General features: G+C 38.6%; 1 protein-coding gene across 1 annotated transcript; it reads left to right on the top strand.

The window, feature by feature from the left end:
* The first annotated feature begins 839 nt into the window (after positions 1-839).
* DDX43 (DEAD-box helicase 43) lies at positions 840-19,796 on the top strand. Its single transcript, XM_043963149.1, has 16 exons — positions 840-1,101; positions 2,837-2,892; positions 4,788-4,917; positions 6,822-6,935; positions 10,099-10,180; positions 10,686-10,842; positions 10,968-11,086; positions 12,138-12,242; positions 12,354-12,495; positions 13,410-13,510; positions 16,141-16,228; positions 17,032-17,159; positions 17,361-17,470; positions 18,490-18,628; positions 19,065-19,152; positions 19,460-19,796. Exons 1-16 carry the CDS (start codon positions 840-842, stop codon positions 19,571-19,573), a joined length of 1,935 nt encoding a protein of 644 aa, XP_043819084.1. The 3' UTR covers positions 19,574-19,796.
* Positions 19,797-20,815: the final 1,019 nt, after the last annotated feature.

Genomic DNA, 20,815 nt, shown 5'->3' on the forward strand with positions numbered 1-20,815 from the left:
CAAAAAACAAAACAAAAAAAAAAACAAAAAACAAAACTGTAGCGCTATCAAAGTAAGGCTGGAGAATTAACTCATCATTTCACCCTGTCAAGACGCATATTGGCCAAATACCCTCGGTTGAGCCGTGTAGTAGGAATAAGAAAAGGGTATAGCACAGAATGATGCACCTACCAATTGAAATTGTCACGTGCTCAGGATATGTGCCTCTAAGAGTGGCAAAATACTTACACTTATCACCAATATTGTTAAGAGATCTGGGGCTCCCACCTCAAACCATGAGTACATTCCATTCTTTCCCACTGCTCTCCTATATTTGTTTCCAAATCTGTTAAAAAAAAAAAAAGACTTGCATTCCCCCATCTTACGGGGCCTCGTTGGGAGGAAAGGCAAGCCCTAATATAACTAATCATTATCATTATCTAGTTCCAGATACATCAGATAGAACTCTTAACTGCGAAGGAAGAACAAGTACTAATGCGCCTGCCCCACCCTTTACGGGACAACTTTTCAGGGCCTCCAAAGGTCTTCAAGAGAGCGGATTGGCCGTGCCCCAGAAGCACCGCCCCTTCATACCCGCCAGCCAATCGCTTCCTCGGGTGGCGACCAGGCCTCAGAAGGGCGGGGGCGGGTCTCGGGCATGTAAACGCGGGCCTCGTGTTGGCAAGGCCGGGCTCTGTTCACTGCTGGACAGGGCTTAGGTTCTCCCGGCTCTTCCATCTCTGGGGAGGCTCCTACCATCGTTGACGGGAGAAACCCGACGCCTTCCCCTCTAACTTCTCCACCGCCTCGCCTACCCCGTCATCACCAGCCCGGCCCCCCCGCCCCACCGCCCCACAGCAATGTCCACCAAAGAAACTTACAGCAACTGCTCCCCCCGCAACCCCAGCGCCGCCGCTAGCGGCCCGGTCCCTGACAAGAAGGCGCCCACAGCGCCCCCTAGGGCGGCGAGCGACAGTGCAAGGGGGCGGGGTGGCGGCGTCGGTGCCCGCGGAGGCTCCCGAGGGCCCCCCGGAGCCCTGGAGTACCGGGCCCGAGGCTCCTGCTACAGGGAAGCTCCGCTCTGTTTTAAACTCGACAGCTCCGTCGTCGGGGCGGTCATAGGTAAGGGGCAGAGGGTAAGGGGGTAAGGGATGGGAGCATCCCGGGGCCTCGGGAGGATGGAGTCTCCTGGTTGGCCTTTGCAGAGTCCAGGCCGGCCGGAGGGGCCCAGCTAGGGTGGGTTTGGCGTCAGACCTCCGAGGGTTAGATGCCTGCCCCGAAGGCAGGGGTTGTTTCCTTTCCCTCCTTTCTCTAGTTTGGTGGTCTCCTGTCTCTCTGGCACCAGTCATATACAGTAAGCTCCTAAGACACGCTCGTTGATCGCAATAGAATTGAATTAAAAAGGATTTGCTTTGACCCACGGTACCTGGCATGCTGCAGGAGCTTAATAAATGCTCGTTAACCTGGCTCGATAAGCAGAGCTCGCAAAGGGTGTGGCCTCCTTGCCCTTCCCCTGATGCTATGAACCTGTGCTTCCCCTAACCCATCTCCTGGGCCTGGGTCTGGGCCCGGGCCCCCAGCTTCCCCTAGGGCTGACCCAAACTCCGAGCCATTCCCGGTTCTGTCCATCGGGGAGCATTCCTTCCCCCTCCCCCGACTCCCCACCTACCCTTCCCCCTTGGGACTGCTTTAGGGTAGGAAGGGGAGGGAGAAGATAGATGTATACCCTGGAGATCTCCTCTTTCAAAGAAAGGGACTGTAAACTTTGAGCTTGGACCCTTACTGGTCCCTACTGCCTGTAAGCTTTGAGCCTGGCACCCTTACGGGTCCCTTCTCTGTCAGCTTTGTTTAAAATCCTTACTTGTCCCTCTTGCCTGAACAGTGCCTTCCTCCGATGTTAGGTTTAATTGGTAATCCAATCCAAGCCTACCCCTAAAGGTCTCATTCATATGTTTATACTCAGAAGGTGTTGGTTGTTAATAGCAAAGGGTGTTTACATTTATTTCCCTACCGGTTTTATATTTTAAACATAAAAACTCTAAGACTTGATGGTCTTTGAAAGGAATTGTTCAACCTTAGGTAAAATAGCAAGCCTGGGGAAAATCTGGTATGGTCAAAAAGATCTGATTCCAAGTGCCAGCTTATTTCCCTACTGCCGGTGTGACTTTGAACAAGTCATATAAACTCTGAGCCTCCGTCTCAGTTTATTTTAAAGAGAGGAAAACCAATGGACTAGGCCAAGCTCTAATTATTTTTTTTAAATCAATAAAAATCGGCTTCTCTCCTTTTCCTCCCCCATCGAGGAAGCAAGAAGAACAAAACCCTTGTTACTAAAAAATCTGTATTCTGGGTCTATCACCTGTCTTTAGGTAGACAAGCTGTAAATCTGTGATCTTTTAGGGAAAAAACAAAACTTTTAAAATTACTTATTCTAATAGGAACAATCTAGTCGCTTTACCAGTCCAATCCAACAAGCATTTATTAAGCCCAACCTTTGAGGAAGGCACCTTTAAAAAAATAGGGATACCAAAGAAAAAGTCCCAGCCCTTAAGGAACTTATTCTTCTGGGTTGTAGCATGCAATATGTAAACTAAGCAGAACGGGAGGCAATTTAACAAACGCAAATTTGGTCTTTATTTCAACTGGTCAATTTTCAGAGGTCAGAGAAATGTTTGTTCATTCGTTTCTTTAAAAAAGAAAGAAGTCTATGTGGGCAGAGTACCCCATTAGTCATAGAGGAAGGAGAAAGTAGAGTCCCTAGAGTTTAGTCTAGTAGTATTATACACCTAATAACCCAACAAATTGTCCAAATCTCATCAATCATACTTATTCATATAATTTATAAATGTTTTAACAGGTCGGGGTGGAGCAAAAATAAAAGAAATTCAAGAATCAACAGGTTCTAAAATTCAGGTAAATGTCAATTTTGATTATCTTGAAATGAAAGCTCTGGAATCAGACCTAGAATTTCACAAAATCTAATCATCATAGGTATTCTTTGATGTTAGGCTTTGGAAAAAGAATTGGCATAAAGTTGCTGGTGAACCTTGAGCAAAGTGTAAACTGGCAATCTCCAATTGTAATTTTATGTCTAGCTTTACTGCTTCTAATAATTTGTCATGCATTTTTATAACCATCCAGGCATCAGATTGCCTTCACATATATTATTTCATTGTATTCCTCATAACTACCGAGTGAGGCAGAAATTCAACTTGTTTTATAGTTGAAACTCCAAAATACAAAGTCATATGGCAACCACAAGAAAAAATGTTCCAAATCAGTAATAATAAGATAAAAGCAAATCAAAACACCTCATACTCTGCAAATTGGCAAAAATGACAAAAAATGTCAATAGTCATTATGGGAAGGGTTGTGGGAAGAAGGCACATGCATTGTCTTTGAAATGGCATAACCATTTTGGAAAGCAGTTTAGAATTATGCAAATAAATTGACTAAAATGTCCATACCCTTTGAAGCAGACATACCCCAAGGACGTCATCAATAAGGAAAAAGACCCCATGTGCTCCAAAATGTCTATAGCAGCACTTTTAGTGCTAGCTAAAAATTGAAAACAAAGTAGATGCCTGTCAGCTGAGGAATGATTAAACAAATTGTGGTATACAAATGTAATGAAACATTACTGAGCTATAAGGAATAATTTGTGTGATAAATACAGACAAGCCTGGAAAGAGCTATATGAACTGATGCAGATTGAAATGAGCAAAGTGGCAGGTAGGTGGAGCAGTGGAGAGAGCACTGGCCCTGGATTCAGGAGGACCTGAGTTCAAATATGGCCTCAGACACATAACACTTACTAGCTGTGTGACCCTGGGCAAGTCACTTAACCCCCATTGCCCCACCAACAAAAAAAAACCCAATTGCCTCACCAAAAAAAAAAAAAAAAGAATGAAATGAGCAGAATCAAGAAACCAATATACACAGGAACTCCAACAATGTAAATGGAAAGACCAATGATACGTCAAAAAAAAAAAGTAAAGGTAATAAAATTATAAAGATCAAACAAAACTCAAATGAAGATATATGAGAAGACATGTCCCACCCACCCCCTTTTGAAGGGGGGAGGTCCAAAGTGTTAGACATCCCACATATTTTCAGATTTTCTCAATGGATCTTTCAGTTGTACTAACTTTTTTGCTTTCCTTTAAAAAAAATACTATTTGTCATATAGAGTGGTTCTTGGGTGGGGGAAAGGATGGGATACATGAAATGGAATACAGTTGTGATTAAGAAACAAAAAAAAATCAATTAAAAAAATTAAGCTTATATGACTAGTCAGGTGCCCTGGCTCAGAGGCACGGGGAGTTTGCATGATCCCATACTCTCCTGGAGGGTGAACAATGTATAACTTCGGGGAAGAGATTCAGATGATCTCTTTTCCCCTTACCCTATCTTAATAGACAGAGGCCCTTTGGGAAGCTTTTATCACTGTCTTTTTGTTATTGCCTTGCCAATTGAAATGATATTCTTATCTAATTTACATTATATCATCCTGAAACACTTACAAAATTCTATTTTCATGGAACAGTTCTGTTAACATTTGCTCTATTAGAGTAGTTAGACCGTATTCTCAAGTCCATCCTGAGTAACTATCTTGTTCAACTATTAGGAGATACATCCCTTATGAAATTTGAAGATGGATCCAGGAGATGAGTCAAACAGCTTCTAAACTTAATAATCCAGATCCATTAACACCTTTCTTATATTTACTTAAATGTTTTACCATTCTGAATTTAGAGACTTATGGGTATAATAAGGTTATGATTATTGATGTCTTTCTGTGTTTTTAGATAATAAAGGGGGATTTTGAGTCAGAAACCAGAATATATGGCAACAAGGACAACCAGAAATCAGCTAAGTTAATGATAGAGGAAATAGTAAAAAAGATAGAAAAGTATTCTAAAGAGGACACAAAAACTGGTAAGCTAATTTTATATCACAAATGTGTGTTTATAAAACAATTGCTCTAAAAGAATCCTTTATGGAAAAAGCCATTAAATGAATTCTAACAGTTGCTGGGTGGTTTTGTGTTTTGTTGCTTTGTTTTGTTTTGTGGGGCAATAAAGGTTTAGATACCTCTCTCTCTTTTTTTTTTTTTTTTGTGGGGCAATGAGGGTTAAGTGACTTGCCCAGGGTCACACAGCTAGTAAGTGTCTGAGTCCAAATTTGAACTCAGGTCCTCCTGAATCCAGGGCTGGTGCTGTTGCTGGATGTTAAAAGCTATAATTCCTTCCCCCCCACACCTCTTCTCTACTAAATTTCAATGATTTTAGAGTCTTCCAGAAATGTTCCCAGTTTCTCTCATCTATACCCCTTGCCTTAGGAAAGAAGCATTTATTTAGTGCCCTACTGTATGCCAGGCACTATACTAAGCACTTAACAAATATTATCTCATTTGATCCTCACAAACAGCCCTTCAAGATGGGTGCTCTTGTCCCTATCTTACAGTGGAGGTAACTGAGATAGAATGTGACTTGGCCATGGTCCCATAGTATTGAGTATCTGATGCCAGATTTGAACTTAGGTCTCCTGACTCCAGACACAGCGCTCTTGTATACTGTGCTACTACCTAGCTTTCTTAGTTGCAGTAATGTTGGCTGCCATGAAAAACGTGACATTTGTCACTTTGCAATTGTATCTACAACTAATCCCCAAATTCTGATTTTTGAGCGTACCAACTTGGCCTTAATAATTTAATGACCAGCAAAATACAGCACTATTAAGTCAACATGATATATAAAGTTGTAAAATTACATGTAATACGAGCTATTTTTTGTATAGAGCATCATCTGTTTAGTAAGCATTGAGCCCATGATACCCAGTACTGCTTTAGGCTTTGGGGGAATAGAAAAGCAGAAATGTTCTGTGATTATTTCCTAGGTTTAAATCCCACCTGTGATCCGATCATATGTGTGGCCTGGGGCTAGTCCCTTAGCCTCCCTGAGCCTTGGCTCCCTCAGAATGGGATGATCTTGTTGGCCTCTAAAGGTCTAGAGCTGCGACTCTATGATGAATGTAAAGGTCAGGGTGATAGCTGTGCAGTCCATCTCATTGGACTCTTAGGAACTTATTTTGTCACCTTTAAAATGCCATAGAAATGGAAGTTGCTATGATGTTTTTGAAGGGTTTTCATATAGCATATTATTCTCAGAACAATACTATGAATTAGGTAGTATGTACAGTTACTAGCCTAGTCTGTAGATTAGAAAAATGAGGTATACATAATTAATTGGTAGAGAAAGCCTGAGTTTGTTAGACATGTATGTTTAACATGAGAATTGCATTATTAATTATACTTAGAGAGTTGTTCCTTAGTTCCATTAGAATGGAGAAAGATGATACTGTATAATTTATATTTATATAGTGATTTTGAGGTATGTAAAATGCTTTCCTCACAACCCTGCAAGGTAAGTGCTATAATTAGTAAATAATGTGCTACTACTCACTTTGTGAGTAGTAAAGGGGCAGCTAGGTGGTGTAGTGGATAGAGCACAAGCTCTGGAGTCAGGAGGACCTGAGTTCAAATCCAGCCTCAGACTCTTACTAGCTATGTGACCCTGTCACTTAACCCCAATTGCCTCCAGAACAACAACAACTACAAGGAATGTTTGTTATTCTTTCCACATTACCTATTTTTACATTAAAAAAAAACTTAGAAATCATGACCAACACTTCATACTGAACTAGTGAAAGTAATTTATGTTGAAGAGTTTTCTCTTTATTAATAAATGGAAGAAAATGTTTTAGAAGCAGAAATTGTTACAGAGTAATTTTTTTTTAAACTTTTGATGACTTTGCCTTCTTAACTTCTCTGCACCCTGAAGGAAACACTTTGAAATCATCTTGTAATGAAAATGGCCCAGAGAAAAAAATGCCCGTGATTGATTGGGAGGCTATTAAACAGGACCACCTCCACTACATTAAAACAAAATGGGACGGTTAGTATAACAGAAACATTCTTTGTGATTTTTGTCTTAAGTGTAAATAATAATTCTGGTAAAATATACTTTTCTTACCATTATTGAAGAACTCAGTACTGAATAAGGAACATAAATACTTTTATAGGACCTAGCTTCTCAATCTGGGGGGTTGCATAATTGAATGTGGGGAAAATTTGGCAACAGTAAAAGGTTATATATACTTATTTTATATACCTCTGTACCTGGGGTCACATAAAAATTTCTCGAGCAAAAAGGGGTCAAGAGTGGAAAAAGTTTAAGAAGCTCTGTTATAGGACATGTTCTTATTTTTATTCTTTGCACAAGTTGCTTGCTAAAGGGTAAGGCAAAGATGGCATGTGTGTGCGTATGTATTGTATGTTAGTAATGCATGTAGTTAGTAATATTATGTTTAGGAGGAGGGCATTGGGAATGCAGACCTGTGATTTCACTGGTATAGAGAATTCTTGTTACCAAAGCAGGTCTTATGCTTAATTCCAATTTATAGTCTTAGCTGCCTGAGACACACTGGAAGATTAAGCACCTTCACAACTTGGCCACTCTATGTCTGCGTTAGTACTTGGACCTAGGTTTTCCTCAGACCCTGTCAGACTTTCTATCCAATACTCCACTGGGCCTCTCAATCTTAGTTCATATAAATAGAGTCCAGATAAGGAGGAAACTGTACTATCTTCTTCAGTTTGGTTCTGGGATCTGAGTTCGAAAAAGTAGGGAAAGCCAATATAATAAAAATGGCAATTCTGCCCAAATTGATCTACTTATTCAATGCCATCCCAATTAAATTACCAAAAAATAATATTTTATTGAGATATTAAAAATAATAAAATCATTTGAAGACAAAAGGTCAAGAATATCAGAGGAATTAATGAAAAAATAAAGGAAGGAGGTTTAGCAGTACCAGATCTTAAACTGTATTAAAAGGCAGTAATTATCAAAACTATCTGGTACTGGCTAAGAAATACAAAGGTGGATCAGTGGGACAGAGTAGACATACAGTACCTTGTAGTAAATCATTATTCTTGCATTTGACAAATGTAAAGACTTAAGCTTTGAGGATAAGAATACACTACTTGGTAAGATTTGTTGGGAAAACTGGAAAGCAGTTTGGCAGAAATTAGGTATAGATCAATATCTTATACTATTTACCAAGATAATGTCAAAATGGATACATAACCTAAGATATAAAGGGAAATATCATAAGAAAACTAGAAGAATATGGAACACATTTCCTATCAGACTTATGGATAGGAGAGGAATTTATGAATAAATGAGATCTAGAGAGCATTGTGAGATATAAAATGGATTATTTTGATCACATTAAATTAAAAAGATTTTGTACAAATAGAACCAATGTAGCCAAGATTAGGAGGAGAGCAGAAAATTGGGGGGAAAGTTTTATAGACAATTTCTCAGATAAAGGTCTCATATCTCAAATATGTAGAGAACTTTGAAAAATTATTAAGAATATGAGTCATTCCTCAATTGATAAATGGTCACAGGCTATGAACAGGCAGTTTTTTGATGAAGAAATCAAAACTATACATAGTCATATAAAAAATACTCTAAATGATTAATGATTAGAGAAATGCAAGTTAAAACGACTTTGATACATCATCTCATACTTATTATGTTGGCTAAAATGATAAAAGGAGAAAATGACAAATGTTGGAGGGAATGTGGTAAAATTGGGACTTTAAAACACTGTTGATAAAACTGTGCACTAATTTTGGAGAGCAGTCTGGAATTATGCCCAAAGAGTTCTAAAAGTGTATACCCTTTGATCCAATACCACTATTAGTTCTCTTTCCCAAGATAGTCAAGAAAAAAGGAAAAGAACCTCTATGTTCTAAAATACTTATAGCAATTCTCTTCATGGTGATAAAGAACTAGACATTGAAGAGATGTCCATCAATTGGGGGAATAGCTGAACAAGTTGTGGTATATGATTGTGATGGAATACTACTGTGCTGTGGAAAGATTTGCATAAAATAAAAGTGAAGTGAACAGAACCAAATGTTGTATGCAGTAACAGCAGTGCTGTTTGAAGACTATTTGTGAACAATTGAGTTATCCTGAATACTGGGAAGATGCAATCCACCTCCAAAGAAAGAATTGATAAATAGAAGTACACATATTATGGTTTTACATAAACTTATAAATCTGTGTCAAGTGGTGACCTTTTCTAGTTCAGAGTCGGGAGGGAAGGAGAAAGTTTGGAAATTAAAATGTAACCCAAAAATGTTTAATTTTAAAAAATAAATGAGGGGCAGCTAGGTGGTACAGTGCATCAGCTCTGGATTCAGGAGGACCTGGGTTCAAAGCTGGCCTTAGACACTTGACACTTACTAGCTGTGTGACCCTGGGCAAGTCACTTAACCCTCATTGCCCCCACAAAAATAAATAAATAAATAAATAAATAAATGAGAAATCAAAAAAGAAAAAAGAAAGAAAAGGTAAGGCAAGGAAACAAGAATAAAGAAGAATCTAGGGGCAGCTAGGTGGCACAGTGGATAAAGCGCCGGCCCTGGATTCAGGAGGACCTGAGTTCAAATCCGGCCTCAGACACTTGACACTTACTAGCTGTGTGACTCTGGCAAGTCACTTAACTCCCATTGCCCCGCAAAAAAAAAAAAAGAAGAAGAAGAAGAATCTAGAAGCCATGTAATGAGTGACACTACAGGAATTACAGAAGAGAATTTTACTAAGTCCTTCAAATATTTAAAGGGTTGTTATATGTAATAATTAGTCTAGATTCCAGAGGGCTGGAGCAAAAGCAAGAATTTTTTAAACAAAGTATTTGCCATAGAGATATTAGGACTGGCAAGTAGAGGCTAGGTAACCATTTGACACTGTTGGAGAGGTGATTTCTGAATAAGGAAAGTTTGGCTGTGTTAGGCTAATTTACTTCTGTGATACATTCTGATTCCATGATTATTATGAATCAATACTTCTAAAATTTTTTTCAATACTTCTTTTGTAAAGTGTGCTGTGATTGAGACAAGTCATAAAATGATGGAAAAATGTCACACTGAAAGCGGTTTCAGTGAATTAGTGAGTTAGGCTCTTATATTTATAAATATCTTAATTCAAATTCGAATTTCCAAGCTCTGTGACTAATGGAGTTCTTTTTTCTTTCTCCAAGGTCTTCCCCCAATTAAGAAAGATTTCTACATAGAATCTTCAAAGACAAAATTAATGTCACAAACACAAGTAGATAAGTGGAGGTAATTTTATATGTTTAAGTAACTTTGGTTGTTTCTGGTATCAGGGAAATCAAATGTCAACAAATTAAAATGGAAAGTATGGCATAATCTCACTTCTAATAATCAAAACTACTAGACTGAGAATAAAGTGGTAATTACCACATAGGCTAATACAAGAACTTCTCAACTCTACCTCAGATTAATCTGGGAGTAAAATCCAATGGATTTTTAAGTATCTGTCAAATTATGACAGCTTTTCAAGTTTAGCTTTCTTTAAATATATCATCATTTGTAAATGTAGTTTTCGTTGTCCGTTTTACTCTTTTGTATTTTTGTCAAAGAAGATAGGAATTTGTGGTTCTATATACAGTCTCTCTCATACTCGTTTATATTTGAATATTTAAGTTTCCTTGATGGTGTATAATTTTTAAACACAAGAGGAGGTTGGGTCAGTGCTTATTTGTGCACCAGATCAGTGAGCTCTAACAGGACTGCACTATTAATCTTTATCTTTTTTCCTTTAAAGGGAAGAAAACAATAATATAATATGTGATGACTTAAGAGAAAATGAAAAACGTGTGATTCCTAATCCAGTATGTACATTTGAAGATGCATTTGATCATTATCCTGATGTTATGGCTAATATAAAGAAAGTAGGTTTCACAAGACCTACACCTATACAGGTATGCTAAAAACTGTTCAGTATATTGATTGGGGTAGAATATTTGGGGGAGAGAGAGGACAATTGCAGTGGTGAAATGTCATTAAAAGCTTTAGTTTGGGTTTTAATGCTTGCCATTTTTTTCAGTCACAAGCATGGCCAATAATATTAAAAGGAATTGATCTAATTGGCATTGCCCAAACTGGCACAGGAAAGACCTTAGCCTATTTAATGCCAGGATTTATTCATCTTGACCTGCAGCCAGAGTAAGGATTCCTATTTTCTTGTTTTGATAATGTGAAGGGAGGGTTTTTTGTTGTTGTTCTTAAAGATAGGATTCATCTTTCCTGAGGGATTTAAAAATCTTAGATAATTAGTGAATTAATCTAAAATCATCTTAAGATACTTTCATCTCTCCACAATAGATTTCAACTAAGTTTAGTTTTATGACATTTGTAACTAGAAAATTATAGACCCCACAGAAGTAATTGCTTAAATAATTGAAATATTCTAGTAAAGTAACATGAAAAAGGCAAAATATTTTCTCAAATATCCATCATCTATAACCATAAGTTAATGTTTGATATCAGATCTTATTCTTAAATTATAAACTTAAAAAAAAGAAAAGAATTTTTAAAAAAATTATAGACTTTCTCCAGAGTTTCTCCTCATACTTGATAATCTGCCATTCCACATCTTCAATTATCATCCATGCATATGACTCCCAATATTTTAATCTTTACCCATTAACCTCTCACCTGACTTGTTGAAACAGTTTCTCCAGTACTAAAACCTTCTATCTAACTTCTTATTTCTGGATTCAGCCTTCTTTCTTTCTTTCTTTCTTTCTTTCTTTCTTTCTTTCTTTCTTTCTTTCTTTCTTTCTTTCTTTCTTTCTTTCTTTCTTTCTTCCTTCCTTCCTTCCTTCCTTCCTTCCTTCCTTCCTTCCTTCCTTCCTTCCTTCCTTCCTTCCTTCCTTCCTTCCTTCCTTCCTTCCTTCCTTCCTTTCTATTGGGGTTAAGTGACTTGCCCAGGGTCACATAGCTAGTAAGTGTCAAGTGTTCAAGGCCGGATTTCAACTCAGGTCTTCCTGACTCCAGGGCCCTGCTCTATCCACTGCACCACCTAGCTGCCCCAGCCACCATTCTTTCACACCCAGGCTTGAAGCTTTAGTCAGGTTAGATTTCCCTCATCTTCTTCCAACCCTCTATCCTCATCTCATTAAATTAATAAGATTTGATTTTTTTTTTTGGAGTAGCAAAGCATAATTCTTGTTGAATATAACTAAAACTTCTTGATCTGCACATAAAAAACAAGGGAGAAAAGGGATGGTCCTGGAATGCTTGTGCTGACACCAACCAGAGAATTGGCTCTACAAGTTGAGAGTGAATGTAAAAAATACACCTATAAAGGAATTAAAAGGTAATTTGTATTGCTGGTTAGATTTTTCATTGTATTCCTGTTCACTAGATATTTGCTATGATTGTTGCGAAGATTTTTTTTGGTCACTAAACCTTGTGGAACTTTTGGCAGCATTTGTATATATGGTGGTGGAGACAGAAGAGGTCAGATTGAACATGTTACTAAGGGTGTAGATATTGTCATTGCTACTCCTGGTAGACTCAATGATCTTCAAATGAATGAATTCATCAACCTGAATAGCATCACATATTTGGTAAGTCAATTTCAAACTGAAGCAGGAAATAGAGAGGAATGAAAAAAAAATGGCCTTCCCATAATCATTTTTAAGTTTTGTTAATGTAAGACTTCAACAACCATTCATTTCATCTTCAGTAAAGTATGTATGGCCACAATAGGCACATTTATTGTTAGAAATTAAGTGAATTGGGGGGCAGCTAGGTGACATAGTGGATAGAGCACCGGCCCTGGATTCAGGAGTACCTGAGTTCAAATCCGGCCTCAGACACTTGACACTTATTAGCTGTGTGACTCTGGCCAAGTCACTTAACCCCCATTGCCCTGCAAAAAAAAAAAAAAAAAAAGGAAGAAAAAAGAAATTAAACAAATTACAAAATCAAATTCCTAGAAACCTAAAGGAGATTTTATTGTGTGTTACATGAAGTAACCATAATTTTTGTGAAGAAATCCTCCTAAATCAGAGGTTCTTTTTTTTTTTTTAGTGAGGCAATTGGGGTTAAATGACTTGCCCAGGGTCATACAGCTAGTAAGTGTTAAGTGTCTGAGGTCAAATTTAAACTCAGGTACTCCTGATTCCAGAGCCAGTGCTCTATCCACTGCGCCGCCTAGCTGCCCCAAATCAGAGGTTCTTAACCAGGGATATGTAGCTAGATTATCAGGTGGTTCATAAATTTGTATGGGAAAAGAAATTACATCTTTATTTTAACTAACCTCTTACTGAAATATAGTACTTCTTTTAATTATGAATAGAGGAAATAAACATTATTCTGAGAAAAGAGCTAGAGGCTTCTTCTGATTGCCAACAGGGTCCATAGAACAAAAGTTAAGAACCACTATCTTAAATGATTAGTTCTTTTGGTTTTAGGTTGGGCATCCAGGGAAATGGCATCTAAGAGAAGTCTTTAAAATAGCATTTCCTACTTTTTACAGGTTCTAGATGAAGCTGATAAAATGTTAGATATGGGCTTTGAACCTCAAATAATGAAGATTTTATTAGATGTACGGCCAGATAGACAAACTGTTATGACCAGGTATGTAAATGACATTTTTTCCACCCATAAAATAGAATTAATGGAATCTGTAGGCCTCTTCTGATTTCACAATTTCCTAACATACTGTGAAGGCTTTCTTTATGAAGTTCTAAGTTATTCCCATGAAAGGTATTAACGAAATGAATGCTAAACCTATTTTAATAACTACATAATGAAACCAGATTTTGGACTAACTGTAACTTCTTTTTCACTTTCTCCTGATTTCCCTTCTGAGCAGAAATGTAACATCTCTCAAGTCATAACTCTTTGCCCCTCACTGCCAAAAAAATTCTTTCTCATATTCTATCACTGGCATTACCAGTCACTTATGTCAGACAACTGTTTTTACCTTCAGCTCTTACCACTCTATGTTCTATATCCAAATCTCCCTTACTCCCACTGCCATCACCCAGGGGAAATGGGGGAAGGGGGGCAAAGCATATTATCTCATTTAAACTTCACATTAATCCTTTTGGATAGGTGCTTCTGTATTCCCATTTTACAGATGAGGGAACTGAGGCTCAGAGGTTAAATGATTTATCCAGGGTCACATAGCTGGTACGAGTCTGACCTAGGACTCAAACCTAGGACTTTTGTTCGAGAACATGAGAGAGAGAGAGAGAGAGAGAGAGAGAGAGAGAGAGAGAGAGTGTGTGTGTGTGTGTGTGTGTGTGTGTGTGTGTGTGTGTGTGTCCAGGACTTCTTAGAGTCACAGCAGCACTTTATCCACTTCGTTTTAAGTTTCCCCATGTTAAGCCTTACATATCTAATCCCAAACTATCCATCCCAAGACCACCAAATTAATCTTATGTGTAGAGGTGATTGTCTTTGTTTTTTAAACCAGTCAATTGTTGCTTGCCTAAATACTTTATAATATGGTGCCCCCTTGCATTTTCAGTCCTGTCTTTCTTAAATGAGATAAATTTTCAGCTGTTCTTACTCAGTACAATACAGCTAAACTGTACTGTGACTTTCCTGCCTCCATTTACTTCCCCACCCCACCCCCATACACAGAATACCTTTACCTAACTCTCAGCCTAATGAAGTCCTATCCCTGTTATGGGCCCGCAGAGCATCCCAGAAGTTGTCTGGGGCACATCAAAGAACCTTCGCCTTGAGAAATTAATCCAAAGGACAGACACACCTAAAGAGATAAGTGGAACCAGATCTAACTGAGCTAGCTCCGGGACCCCCACCCTTCATTCTAGTCTTCCTCAACCCAGAGGAGATAAGATTAGGTGTGGCTGCTGCCTTTGTGTCCTGAGGAGAGATGGCTTGAGAGATCTGCAGCCACCCCTCACCCAACTCCTCCAGCCACCACCAATGGGGGATGGTCCTCCCTCACTAAAGGAACTTTCCACAGTCAGATGATCACCCCCATCAGTCCTCTATAAAAGTACCTGACAGTCTCTTGCTCGAAGAGATTGGTATCTCAGAGCCACCCTCTGTGCCATGCCTTTCTCCCCATGAGAAGTCCTAGGATTTCTTTCATGGTTTCCCTTCCCTTCCCTTGCCCCTAAATAAATGACTATCTTATTCTAATTGCTTTTGTGTGCAAGAGGGTGTAAATCTTTTTTATTTATTTATTTATTTTTTGGTGAAGCAATTGGGGTTAAGTGACTTGCCCATGGTCACACAGCTAGTAAGTGTGTAAAGTGTCTGAGGCTGGGTTTGAACTCAGGTCCTCCTGAATCCAGGGCCGGTGCTCTATCCACTGTGCCACCTAGCTGCCCCAGGTGTAATTCTTCAAACAGGAATTCCTAAGGACCCGAAACCCCTAACCTCTACCCCATTTTCCCCATAACATAAACTGGTGCCCCATGTTGGGTGCCAAAATGATGTGGGGGTGAAAGCACATGAGTCCTTAGGATTCCTCTGTAAAGAATTACACTCTTGCGCAAGTCCTATTTAGGAATAAAAGAACAGGTTTATTGGGGTGCAAGAGAAACTGGCTGAGAGGAAGGTTTAAAAAACGCTTTCCAGGGCAGCTAGGTGGCGCAGTGGATGGAGCACCGACCCTGGAGTCAGGAGGACCTGAGTTCAAGATCCAGCCTCAGACACTTAACACTTACTAGCTGTGTGACCCTGGGCAAGTCACTTAGCCCCAATTGCCTCACTAAAAAACAAACAAAAAAAAAACCCTTTCCTCCCCGACTAGTTTGGGGAGTGTTCTTTTATAGGGCCAAAATGGCATGGGTAAAATGTCCCTTATTTTGTGATGGGTAGGAAGTCATCTGGTGATGGGTTGGGGTAGTTTGATGATGGGTCATCTGGTGATGGGCGTTAACTCCATCCTGGTGGGTCTGAGCAGTCTGCTGGTGGGTGGTTCCTGTATCTTCTCCTGGTGTAGCCACGCCCAGGATTACCTCATCCAGGTGGTGAGGAGGACTAGAATGTAGGGTGGTGGTCCTGGAGCTTGCTCAGTTTGATCCAGTGCTGCTTATCTCTTTTGGGTGTGTCTGTCCTTGGTGGAGCTCAAGGAGAGGCCTCCTTGATCTCAGGGGAAAACTCCTAGGGTTTCAAGGAAAAAGTTCCTTGACCTCCCCAGACAACTTCTGGGGTAACCAGGGCCCATAATCCTCCCATAACAAAACATAACATGTTTATGTCTCTTGTTTCCTTAAATCCAGTGCTACTTGGCCTGATGCTGTACGTCGCCTTTCACAAAAGTATTTGAATGATCCAATGATTGTTTATGTTGGAACCCTGGATCTTGCCGTAAGCTTTTTCATTTTAGTATTCGTGTCACTTCTTTTTTTTTTTTTTGTGAGGCAATTGGAGTTAAGTGATTTGCCCAGGGTCACATAGCTAGTAAGTGTCAAGTGTCTGAGGTCAGATTTGAACTCAGGTCCTCCTGAATCCAAGGTCAGTGCTGTATCCGCTGCACCACCTAGCTGCCCCTCACTTCTTTTGAGTAGGTATAAGACAGCTTATGTTGCAAGCCAGTGAAGATAGTTACAGCTTCCGTATCTTACATAGAGAATGGGATCCTGTCATTGATATGCTGTTAGGGAAACATTTTAAGCAGGGACACTTGGCATAATTCCTCCCCTTTCCTGTATGTTTTAAGAGTCTGGGTAAGCTTCAACCACTAGATGTGGGTATATAGCCTATGGTAATCCTGTTTCACTAGGGACTCTTCCTTCTATTAAGACTTCTCTACTTCAGGCCTTTGGAACTCTAGCCTTTGGGCCAGTTTAACTGGCCAGCTTAATAAAGTGGCATGGTTTGACCAATTTTTAAAGTACAATGATTGTTTCCTGGTTCATGAAAAAGAGGGACATAGTTCACATATCAAGACCTACTCAGAGGAAACCCAGGCATAAGACATGCTTTGTTTGTATTTTTTAGTAGGAATAAAAAAACTGCTCTAAAGGAAGCTATGACATTGCTCATAGAAGACTGCTGCTTATATTTTGGATGAATGAGGGCTAAAGGGTGATAACTTATAAAACTTAATATTTCTATCTTACTTTACCTGTTTTTCTAAATTTGAAATATTCTCTCCTTAAATGGTATAGGCTGTGAATACTGTAAAGCAGAAAATAATCATAACCACAGAACAAGAGAAGCCTGCTCTTATACATTCTTTCATTGATTCAATGAAGCCTGAAGATAAAGTGATTATTTTTGTAGGGAGAAAACTTATGTAAGTAATATTTTTCTTTCATTTGTCCACCTATCTCAGAAACATTAAATTTTACTAATCTTATTTATGTCTCTTTTGGTAGTAGAAGCCAACATCTAATTGTGAAGTATGCCATCAAAAAATACCACCCTCTTAAGTTGATAATGGTACTGCTAGAAATTTCTGTAATTTAATACTTCAGATTGTCAATTTTATTCTTAGTGCTGATGATATATCCAGTGACCTGAGCATTAAGGGTTTACCTGTACAGTCATTACATGGTAATAGAGAACAAAGTGATCGTGAGCGAGCACTGAAGGAGTTTAAAACAGGTATGTTTATTGTACACAGTATCAACAACATTGTGTGTTGATCAACTGTGATAGACTTGACTCTTCTCAGCAATACAGTGGTCCAAGATAGTTCCAAAGGACTCATGATGGAAAATGCTCTCCAAATCCAGAAAAAAAAACACTGTGGAATCTAGATGCGGATTGAACCATACTATTTCTATTTTGTTTTTGTTTTTTGAGGTTTTTCCTTTTTGCTCTGATTCTTTTTACATAGCATGACTGATGCAGAAATACATTTAATGTGATTGTACATATATAACCTATATCAGATTGCTTTCTGTCTTGGGGGGAGAGAGAGAAAAATTTGAAACTGAAAATCTTATAAAAACAAATGTTGAAAACTATCTCTATAAGTAACTGGAAAATAATAAAATGCTGTTATGAAAAAAATTTTTTAAACCAGGTATGTTTATAAAATGATTACTATTCCGCTGAATCATGCTTCAGATTTTTTTTGCCTTTAAAGTAATTCTAAAGGGGCAGACACTTGACACTTACTAGCTGTGTGACCCTGGGCAAGTCACTTAACCCCCATTGCCTGCCCCCCAAAAAAAAAAAAAAAGAATCTTTCGCAGGTAGCCAACGTGTACAATATCATCCATGTACATTAGGAGTTACAGAAGTTATATATAGGGGGCAGCTAGGTGGTGCAGTGGATAAAGCACCGGCCCTGGATTCAGGCAGACCTGAGTTCAAATCCGGCCTCAGACACTTGACACTTACTAGCTGTGTGACCCTGGGCAAGTCACTTAACCCCCATTGCCTGCCCAAAAAAAAAAATTAATTCTAGACTCAGAATTTTTAATATCATTGACAAAGTACATGAGACCTATAAACACCAACAAAAAATAGTACCCACCTAAAAAAGTATAAAAACACCTGAGATGTTGATTGAAGACGTATCACTTGGTGCTTAGTAAAGTGAACACTCTGGTTTGCATATAAGATATATGTATACATAAATTAAATCCCTGTTTTTGGTTTTTCAATTTTTCTAGGAATAGTAAGAATATTGATAGCTACAGATCTGGCATCACGAGGTCTTGATGTCTTAGACATCACCCATGTTTTTAACTTTGATTTTCCTCGAAACCTTGAGGAGTATGTCCATAGAGTAGGACGCACTGGAAGAGCTGGGTAAGAATGTTTTGCGTTAACAGTCATAACTTTTCACTTCTCATTACTCCTAGCCAACCAGATCTTTTTACTGTTCCTTGCAAATAATATGCCTCTTCCTATCTATAGCATTAAAACAGGCCTCCTTGGGGGCAGCTAGGTGGCACAGTGGATAAAACACTGGCCTTGGATTCAGGAGGACCTGAGTTCAAATCCAGCCTCAGACACACTAGCTGTGTGACCCTGGACAAGTCACTTAAACCGCATTGCCCTGCCGGAAAAAAAAAAAAGGAAAAAAAAAACGGGCCTCCTCGCCTCTGCTACTTCGTGTCCTTTCCGAACTTGCTTACTAACCTAAAATTCTATTAGTATATAAACAAGACCATATCATACCTTATTTCAGAATTAGATAGAAAACATGGTAAGAATTTATTTATATGATACTCTTCTCTTAAAGGCATACAGGGGAATCAATTACCCTACTTACTAGGAACGATTGGAAAATAGCTGGTGAATTAATCAATATTTTGGAGAGAGCCAACCAGGTGAGAAGATAAAATTTGTAATTTCTTAATTTCTTTAATTTTTAACTTTTGATTATTAGCAAATATGAAATAACTATTTTAGTTATGTTAGCAAATATGAGAGTAAATTTAATTTTGTAAGATTTCATGATAAGATCTGTACATTTTACTATTAAGAAAATGGGTTTTTTGTGTTTTTAATCTTAGTTATTAACATAGCTTTAAAAATTCCCCTCAAATTACTACTGAAAATGTAAAAAAGCACTTCAGTCAGAAAGCAATTTTTAATAAAATTTAAATAACCTAATGCATTTGTTGATTATTTCAGGAAATTCCAAATGAGCTCATGTTAATGGCTGAACGATATAAACAACACAAGCAGAAAAAAGATGAAGAAAGAAACATGGCAAGAACTCGTGGAAGGACAAGAAATATTTATTGATCTTGGAAGGATTTACAATCCAGGGAACCACTTACTTTTGCAGTTGTTGCCTTTCAGCTTAGCAAAAGCTAAACAATTAGCAAATTGGAGGACACCAGAGGAAAGATGATTCTGGAGCGGGGTTTTACTTTTTTTTTTTTTAATATATTGTCGGGAAACAAGAATATTGTAGGTTTCTGATTTGAACATTGAAAGTTCATATCTAAATGGAAGTAGAGGAAAATCTGACTTGCATTTGAAGGGACCGTTCAATTGTCAATATAATGTTTAAAGATGTAGACATCTTAGAACATTTTTGTACTTTGTTTAATAAAATCAAAAGTATTTTAAAAATGTTTGGGCTGTTTGGATTCCTTCCTTCCCTGATTCCCTTCTCCCTCTCTTCCCTTAAAAAAAAAAAAAACACCAAAACTTTCTTGCATAATTAGACTGCATATGCTAAAAGAATTAGGAACTTTGCATACCTTCTCATGACATCTTAATTTCTGTTACCTTGTTCCAGCCATGGCTGGACCTGTGGCTTTTGTTTTTACCAAAGGGCCTTCTTTGGAGGCAGTTTCTAGTTTAGCCCTATCTCAAATGATCAGCTCCTACATACTGTCTTGACTTTCCCCTAGGCTGTACGTTTGCTCCCTCAGGGAATCATGCCTCCTGGACCTCACAGGACACATTACCACCCGCCACAAGGTTGTAGTCCTTTAACAATCTAATGATTTTCCTCTCTCAGTAGACTTCTCTCCAGCCACTGATAATATTCCTGAAGTCATTTCTCAATGGTTAGTCTGCAACCATCCCCAACATAGTCTTCCCCCATCCCTGTGATTCTGAACTCCCAGTTTTCATGGTACAAATCCCATTCTCCATCCTTCACCACCGCCTCAACCCTAACCATCTCATCCCATGACCCACTCTGAATCTACCTACCCCTTCCACTGTGCTCTCTGGAGCAACTATTTCATAATTAACAAACTTGTTTTCATCTTAAGCCTTTTCTTTTCTCACTCCTTCCATCTTCTTGCACTCAGAGCTGCCTCATTCATGATTTGCTACATCTTTGACCATCATTTTCTGTACCCATTGGATGTTTATTCTGCATGTGCACACAAATATACACACATATACACACACACACACACACACACACAGAGGTGGTGAGAGAATCAGAATAATCTTTGCTCTGTTTGGCTACATTGGGATCAATCCATATTTATCCCTAATCAAGATTCTGGTAGTTGTTCCCTA

Source organism: Dromiciops gliroides, chromosome 4 (assembly GCF_019393635.1).
Source record: "Dromiciops gliroides isolate mDroGli1 chromosome 4, mDroGli1.pri, whole genome shotgun sequence".
Classification (NCBI taxonomy): Eukaryota; Metazoa; Chordata; class Mammalia; order Microbiotheria; family Microbiotheriidae; genus Dromiciops; species Dromiciops gliroides.

Coding starts and splice junctions, on each gene's coding strand:
- DDX43 (XM_043963149.1), top strand. CDS start 840: ATGTCCACCAAAGAAACTTACAGCAACTGCTCCCCCCGCAACCCCAGC. Junction 1,102..2,836: donor CGTCGTCGGGGCGGTCATAG/GTAAGGGGCAGA, acceptor ATGTTTTAACAG/GTCGGGGTGGAGCAAAAATA. Junction 4,918..6,821: donor TAAAGAGGACACAAAAACTG/GTAAGCTAATTT, acceptor TGCACCCTGAAG/GAAACACTTTGAAATCATCT.